Raw genomic sequence first — 14,911 nt, forward strand, 5'->3', positions numbered from 1 at the left:
ACCACATTGCATGTATAATACAAGGAGCAGGAAGCCTCGTAATCTTAATCTGTGTAAGATTGTATCTTTTACCATAAGCACCCTTCCAAGTAACAGAACTTGGCAAACCTCAAATCTCTGCCTCTTATTGCTAGTTTACTTATGACATGGCTCCATCAGTCACAAGGCACCTCAGTTGTATGTCTAAGTTCCTGTTTCAGGCAGTAAGAAACAAAAACTCAATCACTTTCTCTGCATATTATTACAGAAATTTAAAGACCATTGAGGTTGGAACCTAAGGATGCCAAAGCCACTTTGTCCTGCCTATATCCTATCATTATTCTGTCCTTTTAGACCAGTCTGTCTTTGCCCTTTCTCCCTTTGAAAATTAGCTTCACTTCAGTCTCATATTAGACAGATTAAGCTGTTTTGTTGCATGCTTGAACAATACAAGGACCTAAAATGCATATAGGCCTTCTTACAAGCAATGTCACAGGGGGGCGTCACAGATGCCTACAGATCAGCTTTAACCAGCCTAAACCTTCAGAGACGAGAAAAAAAAAAAACTTGCAGAAACAGAAGGGGAAACATTTTTAAGAAACCTTGGGAGGAGCAATCCAGTGAGTGGTGCAGGCCATAGGTGGGAGCCAATATGACAATGACAATAGAAAAAAAAAAGTAAATGCGAGGTTCAATGTAAACCGTCATCACCAGATGACTGATTGGATAGAAGACTTGTGGAGACGTTATCTTGTTTTCTTCAGATAAGAAGAGTGTGAGGCCGTACATGAGAGAACTTAGCTATTGAGAGTCTTTAGGGGTGCAAGTGGGGGGATGAGAATCACTGCATAATGTCAGGGCTGCGTTCTGCCTCAGTGACCCAGCAGAACGCAAGAAGAGTCATGGTGTGGGGGAGGGGTTCTCTCTAACGGTCAGGGGACATGGAGGAGGTGGAAGAAATTTGGCGCTAGTGAGAAGTGGATCTGAAAAATACTGAGGCAAATGGCCGCAAGGGACAGGAAGCCAGAATCGTAGCGCTAACTGAGAGCAACGTGTCCTGAGTGGAATGGTTTCAGAGGATGTGGCTATCTTGCAGAGCAAAGTGTTGAACGTTTAGATTTTTCCCATTTGGCTGCATTTTTTTGAATCTAGCTACTGTGGCTGTGATGGAACATTTTCTTTCATTCACAAAATAATTTCATTCATTGCACAATAGTTACACATTTACAGGTATGTCTCATCTTTGATAACGTGGGATAATACAATAATAAGACAGTCATGTCTCTTTAAAGTAAATTCTTTATGCTCATTAAGTTGAAACATGTACAGAACAACAATATAGGAGGGTAGAATTTAGATTAGTACAATCTATGACTAATGCTATTCTTAGTTAAGTAAGAAAAAGCACAATTTAACAAAACAACCAATCATATAAGATCTACTAAGCAGGTGAATGGTATAGGACCCTTAATAAAGAGTAGTATTGCCCCCTGGTGGACAACAGCATACACTACAACAATCCCCCCCCCCCTCAAAAAAAGAAAAGATGGAGAGAAATACGAGACATGAAAGCAACATGACTGGTCTTGCACGACAGGGTGAACCTGAAGAACAATTACGGGTGTTGATACCAGTCAAATCAATGAGTTGTCAGTTGCCAAAAGGAATAGTGACTAGGACAGCAAAGTGGGAACAGGACCTGCCAGCAGATTCCTGATAGGATCCGAGGGAAGATGCTGGAATCCTGCCTCAGACGCTGAGGAGAAAACATCCAGATATCGTTCTGACTTATCTTGAGTTGGACCAAATATAATACAAATAAGTTATTGTCAGTTGCCTTACCCAATTGACTACTGGTCTCTTTCACCAGTAACTTTGCTTGTCCTTGGATGGATAGAAGTTCCCTCACCATCTTACACTGAGAGTCCATCTACACAAGGAGTATCACACGACAATTGAACCCTTCCAGCATCATCAAAGCACATTGGTTAAATGCAATCATTGCACCTTATACTTACCACCAGCTCTATAGTGTGCAGTAGGGGCTGTTGTCTATACAGTACACTTTGGTAGTCAGGTTTACTGAGGATAATCTGGCTCTGAGAGGACTGAGACAGACAGGCCGGGTCTAACGGCACACCACCCTGCTGGCCTTGCTCCACTCGTCTGTCATGAGAAAGACAAAAAAGAATCATATATATATACACACACACACGTACAAATATATACCGTGTTTCAAGACAGATAGCCATTAGATGTAGAGTCAGATTGTGCAGTGAGTGACTCAGTGTTACTGCTGAGCTCACCTGGCCAATTCATCTGCTTTACTGCGATGTTTGTTGAGCAGGGACTCCCAAGATTCATTCTCAACCTGCAACCTGGATCACAGGCGGTATCAACAGTGATTCGTGAAAGTAGAAAACCCACACGGAATGTTGAAATGTTGCAATGAAAAGGCACTGGATGGAAATACCTGTGGATGGCCTTCTGGGTCTGTTCCATAGCCTTCTGTATGGCAGGGTCCCTAAAATCAACAGGAGAAGATAGTGAAGATTCAGAATGAAATACATAATAGTAGAAAACCAAAAACAGTCATTTAACCCTTGTGCTGCCTTCGGGTCACATGACCCAAAGGTTCATAACGAACCATCGTTTATTTACCCAGTTTTACCCAATACAAAAACAAATAATTTTTTTTTAACCTTTGCAATGTGGGGGGTCTGCGACAGCACAACGGTTAAAAGAAAATGCTTCACTTTGTTTTTGTATGAGGTAAATTTGTCGCAATACGACGGTGGGTCACACGGCTGATGGGTCAGAATGACCCGAAGATAACACAAGGGTTAAAAGATACAATAGAGTATAATATAGAAGGCATAACTGCAATACCTGGCAGTGCTTGTTGGAGGTCGCTCTTGCTTGCTGCTCATGTCTTTGGCCAGACAACACCATTCCTTTTGTATAGACTCCACTGAGCCAAGGAATATAACAGGGATATTAGTTATGTAAATAATAAATGTACTACTTACATTAACAACATGAGGAAACATTTTAACCAGGGTCAACCACTAGATTTGTACTTACTTTGAGTTTGAAATGATTCCAGACAAGCATTGGGTAATGTCTGCAGCGAGTCCTTTGTTTTCTGTAAAGCTAGCTGTAAACAAGAAGGAAATCAGACAAACAATCATCTGTATTATCTCACAAGAACTTCCGTTCCAGGACTGACTGCCTCAATGAACTCCCTTAGCGTAATCCCTTGCACTCACTCTCATAGAGGCCTCCAAAAGCTTCTCCAGCTTGTCCTCCTCTGGTAAGGATGGGTTAATAGTACAGCAGAGAGCTGGGAGACGAGATCAGGCATTCAATAAGATCACATATACTCTGATTCAGTAGTGGTTGCTAAAAGTCACCAGAAGCATTACACCTCAACATCCAGTAAACCGAGGGTGCTTACTATGGGAGGGGTTATAGAGTGCAGGCAAGGACCGTCTGCCTCTTGTAGACCTCCTCCAGGATTTCCTCCGGGTGTTCGGACTCAGGGAAGTACCATCACCCTGAACACCGCCCTCCAGGTTCTGTTCCTGCACCTCTCCTGTGCTTGGCTCCATTTGCTTCTCTGTTGCCTCCGACAGCAGGGTGGAGGATGTAGGAGAATGGATTCGAGGGGACTTCTGTGGGGGAGCTGAACTTGGACTATTAGAGCGGCCTCTTTTGGGTCCCTGGGGACTTTCCTATACAAAAGGGTAAACAAAACGTAACGCTATGTAAGTATGGTTATGGTGATATGTAGTTATTTGATATTTGTTCAACTGCCATGTCTAGATGAACCTTCTGACGTCTTACCTTGCCCTGGGTATCGACATCATTAGTGTCGCATCCGCTGAAAGATATTTTAAATGATAATGTAATTTACAATACTCAAATAACGTTTAACGCTGAATCGAATGTAGTCACATGTAGCAAACTAGCAGGCTAACAACGGTATCTAGAAACAAATCAGTTAGGCTAGAACTATCTACTTGTACTGTACAGTTTGTGACGTTAGCAACATCGTTAGCTATCTAAAGTGCCATGTTCTCTGCTATAAAGAAACGCGTCTCACAACTATGTTAACAGCGTGCTGGCATATTTGGTAAAAAATAAATAATTAGAAATGTTTTATACGGTTCAATAATTAAATATAGCAGACCTGTTGACTTTTGTTCCACACTCCGCCATTTTTCGATCCAAATCTGCCCGCGCCCAAACAAACCAAACAGCCCCACCCCATTACAAAGCTGTGCATGCCGGGAACCGTAGTTCTTTGCCACCTCATACAATGCTCGCTAGTCATTACTAAACGTAAACCTGCACATCATTGCCTTTGTTTTCGAACTATTTTAAACACAAGTCCTTTGATATATACTCCAGTTGCCAGTATAATTATTACTGGTCATATAGCACATACACGAATATTGACATCTCTGGGGAAGTGGATGCGGTAATGCACAAGGGCAATGTATATAATATTCATATTTACAAATACATCTAGCTACATAACCTATGAAACATGTTTTCCTACATGCTCATGTGCAATGTTGTTACGACAGGTATTACTAAGAGGTGTACGGTTGTGAATGGAAAATAAAACAGAGACACATAACTTTAAGTATTTTATAAGTCTGTAAGAGATTTGTCTTTTTACAAAATCAAGAGGGGGAAAAAAAATCGAACACTTCGCATTTCTCTTGGAGAACGCCCCTGTTTTTCATGTCTGTGCATCTCACACTGCTTGACACACAGTTACCCACTCCACACAATACTGCAAATTCTTGGCCATCTGTAGAAGGAGGCGGAAAGGGAGATAGGGGGAATAAAAGGGCATTGTGTGTCACAAAGAAATAGAGAATTTAAATACATGTTGAATGAGTTGGGAACAGAAGGTAAAAGGAGAAGGGGAGATGGGCTATTCTTTCAGGAGTGTGCAGTACTGTGCGCCATGCCTGTCCACCTCAGCCGTCGTTGTGCGTATCACAACCGCCATTTTCTCCACCCAAAAAGTCTCCTTCTCTCCCTTTACAGTTTGGTTGACAAGGGAATTGGATGCTTGGGGCAGCTGTTGATATGGCCACAGTTCAGGAAGGCAGCCTTAAGGTTCCCTTCCCCAGAAGAAACTGCAGGATGCGATCAACCAGCAGAGCAGCTACAAAGTCCACCACGAGCACCTGGGCAATTACCAGCTTGAACTGCAGAGTTGGTGGAGGAAGACAGGGTCAATGAGTAAAACAATAAAAAAAAAGAAGGGCTGACTAAATAAATAGCATTAAGGAAGTGATCCTTGTTGTAAACATGCACACTCACCTCGGTTGGAATATCTACAAGTGCAAACTGCTCGTTGAATTCAGGTGACGATCCCATCAGTAGCCCCACAATGGCCAACCCTGAGAGGGCGATACTCCACAGCAGGGGGCGGTTCTCACTCAGAGACTCCATGAAAGGGTGGCCCTATCAGACAACACAGCTCGTCATTTAGTGGAATGCATCTGTGGTGTCCTTCTACATAGACACTGATAGGAGAGAAAAAGGACCAGTACCTTGTAGTTGATGGCAAAGGTAGCCATCTGCATGGCCATAGACATGATGTACACCGTGCTGTTTATAAGACTGGGCTCAAACTCTTTATACAGGTCTGCAAACCTTTCTTCCCTGCAAAAAACGCCAACCCCCCCACCAGGAGAACGAGATGAGATCAGGGAAGACGGCCCAGACAGGAACCAGACCACTTACTGTGCGTGTGCATGTATATGCGTACCTGGGAGGACTTCGGCTCTGTGCCCCTTTGTACAGATACACCAGACTGCAGAAATGAACAGCAAACTGTAGCAGCACTGTCAACACGGTGTAGAAATTGAAGATGTTGGGTAGGGGCCGCTCTTTAGACAGGGTCTTCAGGGGCTGGGTAGAAACAACTCGATGATCAACAAACGCATAGGCCTTTCACAGCCGGGATCATGCAATACACGCATTTCAATTCGGAGACTGAGTGGATGAATTTAGGACAGGTATGCTGCCGGCAGCCTATGAGTCACAGTACAAACAGAACACTGCTTCCTGACATTATGCCCTCTCACCTTGGACCGAGAGATGAAAAGGAAGCAGCCGGCAAGCAGCAGGCCCTGCAAGGTGGCCTGGAAGTCGCTGAACTTGACCCCCTCCAGGTAGAGCACAGACTGGCTGTAGGCCAGGACGAGGGCATTCAGGGCCAGGATCTTAAACATCTGCAGGGTTGTCACCAGTGTGCAGCGTCCCTGCTTTATCACATGACAGACTGAGGACGGAGAGAGATGAGAGACGGGTCATTTATTAGGAAGTGACGAAAGCATGCTTGTTACTGTGGTGTGTTTGTGTGTGTGTGAGGTTGTTACTCACTGCACTGTATAGAAGACAGTTTGGAGGTGAAAGGGGCGGCAATGGAGGCATCGCCCAGCTTCACTACTTGTATCTGGTCCTCTTCCAGCTCTCTTAAGACTTGACTGATTCTCTCCTGCGACAAAGTCAATCACAAAGGTTTTAGAGTCATCTATGGGTTCTTTGTTCCATAAAACAGACTTAGGCTCCAGATAATCGGTCACGTAAAGCCTCAAGTCTGATCGAGTTCACACCTTCTGTGCAGCTAGCTGCTCTTCTCTCTGGGCCATCACCCTCTGTCTGGCTGCCCGAGAGGTCATCTTAATTCCTGAACTCGGGACAGGGGGTCTGGACTCAGGAACAGGTATCTCCTTATCTCTTCCTCTTTTCCTTCTCTCTGGCATGCGTTCCGGGGCATTGGCCAACAGAGCCACACCTGAGGAATTGGGGAAAAACGACCATCAAACCATACCTAGTCAAGTCAAATGTATTTCTATAGAAAATGTAAAAACAACCAGTGTTTCACAACGACACATACACATAAGGGAGTCAGGTGGCTGAGCGGTTAGGGAATCGGCCTAGTAATCAGAAGGTTGCCAGTTCGATTCCCGGAGGATTCCCGGCCGTGCCAAATGACGTTGTGTCCTTGATCAAGACACTTCACCCTACTTGCCTCGGGGGAAGTACTTACTGTAAGTCGCTCTGGATAAGAGCATCTGCTAAATGACTAAATGTAAATGTAAATATAAGGGAACATATTGCTGTCCAGGCTGTACTGGAATGTATTACAATTGTGTCATAGGATCCGGAGAATACGTGGGTCTTAAAATATGATTTAAAAACATCAATAGTGTCAGAGGATCTAACGTGGAGCTGAAGACTATTCCAGTGCCGTGGGGCCACAGCTGGGAAGGCGCGATCACCTCTAGATTTCAAACAGGATTTGCGAACAGTTAAAAGCAGACTATTTGAAAACCTTAACGGCCTATTTCTCCTAGATACCCATTTGCAACCGTGCTTGAGGAATCCGGCCCAGATACAGTGTGGTAGGTAAGACAGTCGAAATGCTCATTGGTCTTACCAATATGGGCGTGTTTGAGCGCTCCAACATCATTGGTCCCATCCCCACACATCAATGTAATGTAGCCCAAACCCTTCAGGCTAGTGATCACAAACTCCTGAAACATCAAAATGAAATATGAATAAGCATGAACAGCCAACAAAACACAACAAGTACAGAATGACTCGCGGTTCTTCAGGATGTGCAGTTCAATGGAAGAAAACAAAACAGACCTTCTGTTTGGGGCTGACCCGTGCAAACACCTGCACATGAGGCAAGAGTGCGTGGAGCAGTTGCGAGTCACTGGACAATCTGGCCAGGCCCTCCCCAGTCACACAGAGGTCATACTGATTGGTGAACGAGGGCACAGAGGGAGGGGGCAGTGGTACGCACACGCTCCCATCTATAGACTCCCACTGCCACTCTCCTGGAAAAACGGAAACACTTGAGTCTGACACTACATTACTATACACAAGATTGCAATTGTACATACTGTGGGGGTGAGTAAGACGTACCCTGGTTGGGTCCAGTCTGCAGTATCAGAGTGTGTTCCTTCTGGATGAAGTGAAGCTCTTTGGCTACGTGGCACGCAGTCAGGGGGTTGTCACCGGTAATCATTACCACCTGACAGAGAGACCGTTTCCATTTCATTCGTTTAGCAGATGTTTTTTTTCCAAAGTGACACACAAATAGTACGTGGTGCATCTTTGATCTGACCCTATGTGTGTGTGTGTGTCCGTGTCGTGGGAGTGGTTCCGGGTTTTTAGGCGGTTTACTCACATGATGGGATGCCTCCTGGATTTCTTTGATGACTGCCTTGCTGTCGGTCTTCAGAGGACAGGAGACCACCATGAAGCCGGCAAACTGCAGGTCACATTCCAGCGCGTCGCGGCTCATTTCACGCACCTGGACACCCACAAACAAGGGTTCCCGTCAATGTTGAGCCCGCTCGGTTCTGAGCAAGCCAGGCCTATTTAGAGCCCTTCCTAATCTGAGGTATTGAGGTACTGAGCTGCACGGTGGGCTGCACAGTGAAACAAGAGCCAGGTACCTGCTGGTGGCTGAGGTGTCCCAGCTCTTTGTAGCCCAAAGCCAGGACTCTGGCCCCTTCCCGGGACATCTCTCTGTGCACATCGTCATAGCTGGCCGGACACTTTGAGAACTAGAAAAAATACCAGGGTTATTACAGTGATAATGGCACTAACGTGTATTTACCCGGTTTAGTCGGGTCGAGAACGTTTCGTCAGATGTTGCGCGAGTGAACGTACCATTCCCTTCAGTGTCTCGGGCGCCCCCTTCACAGTGGAGATGTAGCTGAGCTCTGTGGAGCCCAGTTTCTCAAACGAGGCCAGGACGGACATCCTCTTCAGAGCGCTGGCAAAGTGGAAGCGCTGGTGGATCTTCAGCCCCGGAGTCTTGATACCTCGAGGAAACACCTTCTCATCTGCCCACAGAGAATGCCACAGTTAGAGGTTTGAACTCCCCCCCCCCCCGCAGAACATACACACGCGCACAGACACCACGTCACAGGATGACAGAGAGACAACACTGAGCAGAAGCAATTGCAGGTCAAGGGTGAGCGTGTTACCTTTGGTGAGGGTCCAGTCCGCAGCCGTTAGCATGGCTTTCTCCAGTGGGTCACCTACCAGCTGTCCATCATCTAGGGTAACCAGGGAGTGACACGTGGCCACCACTCGATGAGTGTCCACAGGGATCTCAGACACCGGCATCACCTCTCTCCCCTCCCTGTTTGTGAACATTGAGAATGCTGAGACCCGGAGACCCTTCCGCAGGTGCCACAGCAGTACTGTCAAACTAATTGGCCACACGCTACACAAAACTATAAACGTGAGATGTTTTGCTGTGAAAAGGAGGTCCTACTTTAGCCCTGCAACTCCGCGGACCACAAGACTGTCACTGGTCAGAGTTCCTGTCTTGTCGAAGCAGCACACCTCCACCTTCCCTGCGAACGGTATCCGGAAGGGCTCTGTGCAGAACACATCTATGGAAGGGAGCAGAGTCGGTGAGTCAAACTTTTTTACCAAGGCAACACCAAACCCACACACGCACACACACACATATTGACTCACAGAGCTTGGCCAGGGCGATGAGGGAGGTGTTGACTGCGAGGGAGAGTTCAATGGGGAGCTCAGGGGGGACCACGGAGGTGAGGATGAGCGTGCACTCCAGGAACAGCTTGTACCTGTTCCTGCTTGGGTCCTTGGTACCTGAGGGAGACAGACAGAAATGCAGACATGTCATGATTCGAGTGTGCCCTGTCCAGACCTCAGGCAATTCAACATGACATTTATCATGGCGGTTGAACTTAATTCTATATATTTCCTGAGCTTCTCACCTTCTACCCAGACATAACCAGCAGCAGCAATCGCAAACACCAGGAGGAAGAGAATGAAGATGAAGGTCTCCAGATTATTGGCCGTCACTCTCTTCACTCCAAAGAGGATGGTCCTCAGCAGTTTACCCTGAAGACAGACATGGCTTACTCAAAATATCCAACTGTCCAAAAAAAAAAAAAAGAAACCTTGCTTTCTTCGTTCGATTGGAAAAAGTGAATGAACGGCAGAGACGAGGTGTGAGAACAGCATCTCCCTACCTGAGAGGTGTAGAACCCAGTCCTCAACACGTAGGCCACACAGCCATTGTCCACAGCTGCAGTGAGGACATGATGATTCATAGCATTATTTTGGTAGAATACACAAAACATACTGTGATGATTCCCCACGTTCCTTCGATTTGATCCACTGAGTGCACTTACGTTTTAACCCAGCACTAGCTTTGAGAGGGGGGCTGTGTTGGACAACCTTGGTCCCACCAGAGATGATATGAAGACGGGAATCGCCCTGCAAATCCAGGATTCTCTCTGGATCCAAGTCCTCCACAGGCTCCTACAAATGCAATCAGTACATTCAATGAGTTTTGGATACACTCGGGCAGTTCTGTGTTCTGATTCTCATTCGAGATTCAGCCTGACCTTCATTTGGGGAACAGACTCTCCAGTGAGCATGGCCTCATCCACTATGCAGCGGCCCCTCAGTAACAGCACATCACATGGTACCAAGTTATCCTGTGGGGAGCGTCCTAGGGAGGACCAGAAGCAAAGGCTCAACCTGTCAAAAGGATGCTCAAGCACAGAACTTTGGCTATTTGTGAGGTGATAGACGGGAAACCTTACCTATTGAGACAATGTCCCCAGGGACAAGTTCATCACTGGACACAGGCCTCCACTTCCTGTTTCGGTAAACCTGACAGAGGACATTAGCATTGTTTCTTAGCAATGGCTTCCGAGACTGAAATCAAGTTTAAATGTGGTTTGTGAGGTGGAAACCGAATAAGAAGCTTTGGGGTTACCTGGATCATGTAGGGTTTGTTTCCCATGCGGCGAATCTCAGACATGTTCCTCATTTGCTGCTGGACTAGAGAAGCTTCGAACGCTACCAGCATGAAGAGTGTGAAGACACTGTAGTACCAGTACTCATCCAGACACCACAGTCCCACACAGAACACCTGGGATGAGGACAGAATACATTCAAACGAGTATTGGGCCAGCATAATTGCTGCAATTTAACCTTTGCCATTCACACAACAAGAAAGTTGAGCTGTGACTTACTATGGAAAGATCTCAGACAATGATCTCTTCTTCAGTAACATTACACACACACACACACACTACAAAGTGCAAACACACACACACACTAACACACCTGGAATACAAAGAAGGGAGCAGTGGCCCTCTCCTTGAAGAGCTCCAGGAAGTCTGGCACCATCATCTCAGCACGGTTGGTGCCGTAGCGTTTTTCTGCAGCCCGCAGGTCAGTCTCTTCCTGGTAGCCACGCCAGGACTGGAAAAAGCCCATTGGCTGACTGACAGGAAACGTCACAGGAAGGAAGCATTTCGTTTCCTTCCTGTCATAGGTATACCGGATCTTCTGGAACTCGAAGGACAGGATTTCCTCGCCATTATCATCCTGGAACAAGGAGGAAGAAATAAGGCCAGAATGTGTTTAGAATCACCACAAATTCTTCAAACACAGTATAAGAATGGAGAGACTCACTCCCATCATGTTACACTATAGGTAAACAGTAGGATCAGCATTCAGAAAAACTGAAGATGATGGTAAGATCATTCTCAGACATTGTTCCAGCACCGAGGGTGATGGAGTCATTTACACACCTTGTCCCACTGGAGTGCCACTAGCTCTGCTGAACCGTTGTTGGGGGTGGGAATCACTTTTGCCAGAGTAGCCTTGTGTGGGTCTGGCTCCTGTGTGTAATAATTCACAGGTGAGCAATTCCCACATGACAATCAGATAGATAAAGACCTCAAGTTTACAAATGCCCACAGTGACCCAAATCTAGAACTAAACCACCAAGCTGGCCCTACCATTGCACACATTATTATTCAATAAAAATATTAGTAACCAAATGCTAACAATTAACATAATGATGAAACACTGGTGTCCTTTTGTCAAATCCCAAGCCAACATACATCACTTTACCTTAGAGCAGGTGAGCAAACAGTGTGCGTGCACAGACCAATAACCGGACAGTGCTGTCAGAACGTGCGCGATCCCGATGGCGGCGAGAGCCAGAAGGCCTGCCTCTGGATACTCTGAGGCGCCATACACTCCGAGCCAGACATACAGCCAGCCGGGGTACAACAACCCCATAAAGGGGAGAACCGTCCCATGTAATACCCGGGGCCTGCGCCGGTAAAGCGTCACTGAGCTTACTAGCTCGTCGCTAGCTCCGTTGTCATGCTGGCTATGGTTAATAGAGGGGGCCATTTGCAACTCCGCCGGTCCCCGAATCCCATCTGAAGCCACATTCCCCTGTTTAGTAGCCTCATTCATTGTTCGTTCCTCTTTCTTCACCCCCCCTCTATCCACCACCACCCCCTTGCTATTGCTATTGGTGATGATGAGATAGATCCTTCTGTCCCTTTACTAGTCCGGTGTTCAGATCCAGTTTTCTGAATCGCTTTTTCGTTCACATTCAGCTGCTTCCGTGTACGCAACCACGTACGACAACGCAATGGCAGATTACTTCCTGCCGATAATTTCTACGCTACTATTTTGAACATCAAAATAACCAATATATTAAAATAAATGAAATACAACATTAAGTATTTCAAAGAGATTCATTATTGAGAAAAATAAGTAAATTGTGATTACACATTTTTATGGAGAATGTGCCAATTTTTATGGAGAATGTCCCCTTTAAGAAGTCCATGCGCTCCCACACATGAGATTGAAAGTCCATTTGAACCAATGAAATAGCAAAACATGGCAGAACTCACAATTTACCGTCCTATCACACAAAAGGTAGGTGTGTACGGTAGTGACTGACACATGTTTTGCTGTAACCTTGATGTCGTGAAATATTTCCTATCATCTGTGTGGTAAACATGTAAGGTTATTTTTTGTAACTTCATTCACGATGTAATGCATGCATGTTCTTGTTCTGTTTCAATGACTGCAAGCCTTCAAAGTCATTGGAGTGGCGATTTCATTAAGGTTTTACATGGCTGGTAAGTAGTTACGAGTCTCTGAATCTGCCTGTGACTGTCACCAGGCAGGCTGCAATGGATATCACGACTCGGTTCTGCCATAAAGAGATGGAAGAATATGGGGCATGTGTGGCCTCCAACCCATCAACATGGCAGAATCAGTGTGAAGACCTGAAAATGAAGGTTGCACAGTGCACATCCTCTCAGTAAGACCATCTCTGTTTTCAAGACCTTTAGGTTGGCTTAGGGCAGGGGTGGGGAACCTTATAAATATCTTTATGAGGTTTATTAAGTGTGGAAATATATTTCCACACTTAATGCGAGCGCTCGAGCGAATTTTTTGGTACATTGGTACGCAACGCTGCGCGCCTCCACGGTCCTCTTCCACATATTAAAATAGTGCTGCCGCATACGGCCCGCGGGCCGGACGTTAACCACCCCTGGCTTAGGGGCTGTGAAGCCCTCTGTGACATTGCTTGTAAAAAGGGCTATACATATATGTTGATTTGACTTCACATGATTAGTCAGTAACCTCCTCACATGTACTTTCTCTCTCTCACTCTCTCTGTCATGTTCATGTAGCCCAGTGATCCAGAAGATCAGGTCCGATTGTGCCAAGGAGTTTACAGACTTTGAGCGCTGCCTCAGAGACAACCAGACCACACCGACCTCCTGCTCGCCTCATGTAGCACGCTTCCTTGGCTGTGCAGAGACAGTTGACCTGGCTGGGGTTGGTGAGTTGTCTGAACCCACAGAACAGTCGGGAGTGGACCCAATCACATCCTCTCATAGAGATCTAGAGCTTTCAAACACAGAGTTTGGACTATGCCGTCTAGTTTTGATAAACTGTTTTTTTTTGTTGTGGTCCCTCTCTCAGCAGTTGATACAGTCCCTCAGATGTCGTAGGATCCTGGAAACCCTCACTCCAGAACTGACTCTGGGGATGAACTTATGTCAAAGGGGACCTTTTGTATTTGTCTGCTGATTTGAAAAGGGAACTCATTCACTGTTCGACGTTTGGATCGATTGGACTCCTTTCTGTGGAGAAAAAAAAGCTTTTCGAGATCCTCATCACCTCAAAGGGTGAAACAGACCTGTTCTTTTAGTTGACTGTGCAACTGATTTGAATACTCTGAATAATAATGTTGAGAAGAGTATGATGTCATATTATACTAATACTAGTCACACTCCTCTCTCCTCGATTTTGAGTCTTAGTATAAAATTAAACCCTGGAATGTGTCATATCTCTCCCACACATCTTTCTTGGCGATCCACCGACTGAGGGAAAATGAGCCTGGGAAGAATGCAGGCAAAGGAGGGGGGGGGGGGGCTGCCTGGTCTGATTCGTTAGAACTAGTTTGATTATGGAGAGGAAGAGGGAGGATGTTGAGTTATGAGCCCTTTGACTACTAAGCAGAACGGTCCTCTATGGTTCAGTTATTAAAGACTGAGAGGGTAATCAAGCATAAGGATTAAAAAAAATGTTCATACCTTGTAGGAAGGGAGGCTGTGCATCACCACACATCTAGGCTTAGGTCAGGGTGAATAATGTTGTGAAAGGGTTGTTTCCCAGGTAAATATACAGGTTATATTAAAGGAATAAGGATAACACATTCAATCACTGTTTCCACTAAGTAACAGAACATAAGTTTTACAGATCATAGCTTTCAGTCATTATTCAAAGGCAGACCTGTAAATACAACACAAAACTTACATCCACAGAAATTCTAGTCTGTAAATTATACTTCTAGTAGTTCATAATCCAATACAAGTACAATGGCCACGGCCATGGCCTGTTATGTCCCAGACGACTGGATTAAGAAAAAGTCATCAGTGCTTTATGTCTAAGGTGAGTCTAAACATTGTACCGTAGAATTAGACACACGTACACACTGTTGAATATGTCATGCAACAACATAAATAATTTAACATCAAAGGAGCAGGTACAAAATATC

At 45.6% G+C, this 14,911-nt stretch overlaps 3 protein-coding genes across 5 annotated transcripts; 1 reads left to right on the forward strand and 2 right to left on the reverse strand.

Moving 5' to 3' along the window:
* Positions 1-1,289: 1,289 nt before the first annotated feature.
* Positions 1,290-4,200, reverse strand: LOC136940538 (kinetochore-associated protein DSN1 homolog). Its single transcript, XM_067232727.1, has 11 exons — positions 4,172-4,200; positions 3,826-3,862; positions 3,437-3,713; positions 3,249-3,322; positions 3,064-3,136; positions 2,869-2,950; positions 2,453-2,503; positions 2,286-2,357; positions 1,998-2,145; positions 1,822-1,909; positions 1,290-1,735 (listed from the first exon to the last, which is right to left on the reverse strand). Exons 1-11 carry the CDS (start codon positions 4,198-4,200, stop codon positions 1,653-1,655), a joined length of 1,014 nt encoding a protein of 337 aa, XP_067088828.1. The 3' UTR covers positions 1,290-1,652.
* Positions 4,201-4,621: 421 nt separating this feature from the next.
* On the reverse strand, positions 4,622-12,411 carry atp13a1 (ATPase 13A1). 2 transcript variants are annotated; one of them, XM_067232671.1, is made up of 25 exons: positions 11,947-12,411; positions 11,622-11,711; positions 11,152-11,415; positions 10,799-10,954; positions 10,623-10,692; positions 10,422-10,528; positions 10,206-10,335; positions 10,044-10,099; positions 9,786-9,912; positions 9,520-9,657; positions 9,311-9,431; positions 9,018-9,175; positions 8,698-8,873; positions 8,481-8,591; positions 8,210-8,335; positions 7,945-8,053; positions 7,663-7,856; positions 7,451-7,547; positions 6,624-6,805; positions 6,391-6,505; positions 6,093-6,289; positions 5,774-5,916; positions 5,556-5,667; positions 5,323-5,466; positions 4,622-5,207 (listed from the first exon to the last, which is right to left on the reverse strand). In XM_067232671.1, exons 1-25 carry the CDS (start codon positions 12,298-12,300, stop codon positions 5,097-5,099), a joined length of 3,588 nt encoding a protein of 1,195 aa, XP_067088772.1. In that variant the 5' UTR covers positions 12,301-12,411; the 3' UTR covers positions 4,622-5,096. The 2 variants fall into 2 exon arrangements, with proteins under 2 accessions (XP_067088772.1, XP_067088773.1); XM_067232672.1 differs by lacking the exon at positions 11,947-12,411 and adding an exon at positions 11,881-11,920.
* A 365-nt stretch (positions 12,412-12,776) lies between these two features.
* Positions 12,777-14,195, forward strand: LOC136941010 (coiled-coil-helix-coiled-coil-helix domain-containing protein 5). Of its 2 annotated transcripts, none has more exons than XM_067233377.1 (4): positions 12,777-12,856; positions 13,022-13,162; positions 13,539-13,690; positions 13,834-14,195. In XM_067233377.1, coding segments are annotated over exons 1-4 (324 nt in total). In that variant the 5' UTR covers positions 12,777-12,854; the 3' UTR covers positions 13,863-14,195. The 2 variants fall into 2 exon arrangements, with proteins under 2 accessions (XP_067089478.1, XP_067089479.1); XM_067233378.1 differs by having other exon boundaries at positions 13,837-14,195.
* The last annotated feature ends 716 nt before the right edge of the window (positions 14,196-14,911 follow it).

The sequence above is a fragment of the Osmerus mordax genome, chromosome 3, assembly GCF_038355195.1.
Source record: "Osmerus mordax isolate fOsmMor3 chromosome 3, fOsmMor3.pri, whole genome shotgun sequence".
Classification (NCBI taxonomy): Eukaryota; Metazoa; Chordata; class Actinopteri; order Osmeriformes; family Osmeridae; genus Osmerus; species Osmerus mordax.

Coding starts and splice junctions, on each gene's coding strand:
- LOC136941010 (XM_067233377.1), top strand. Junction 13,163..13,538: donor GCACAGTGCACATCCTCTCA/GTAAGACCATCT, acceptor ATGTTCATGTAG/CCCAGTGATCCAGAAGATCA. Junction 13,691..13,833: donor AGTTGACCTGGCTGGGGTTG/GTGAGTTGTCTG, acceptor TCCCTCTCTCAG/CAGTTGATACAGTCCCTCAG.
- atp13a1 (XM_067232671.1), bottom strand. CDS start 12,300: ATGAATGAGGCTACTAAACAGGGGAATGTGGCTTCAGATGGGATTCGG. Junction 10,955..11,151: donor CTCCCTTCTTTGTATTCCAG/GTGTGTTAGTGT, acceptor TCCTCATCCCAG/GTGTTCTGTGTGGGACTGTG. Junction 9,432..9,519: donor CATCGCCCTGGCCAAGCTCT/GTGAGTCAATAT, acceptor TCCCTTCCATAG/ATGTGTTCTGCACAGAGCCC.
- LOC136940538 (XM_067232727.1), bottom strand. CDS start 4,200: ATGGCGGAGTGTGGAACAAAAGTCAACAG. Junction 2,504..2,868: donor CCTCCAACAAGCACTGCCAG/GTATTGCAGTTA, acceptor TGTTGATTTTAG/GGACCCTGCCATACAGAAGG. Junction 2,358..2,452: donor ACCCAGAAGGCCATCCACAG/GTATTTCCATCC, acceptor CCTGTGATCCAG/GTTGCAGGTTGAGAATGAAT.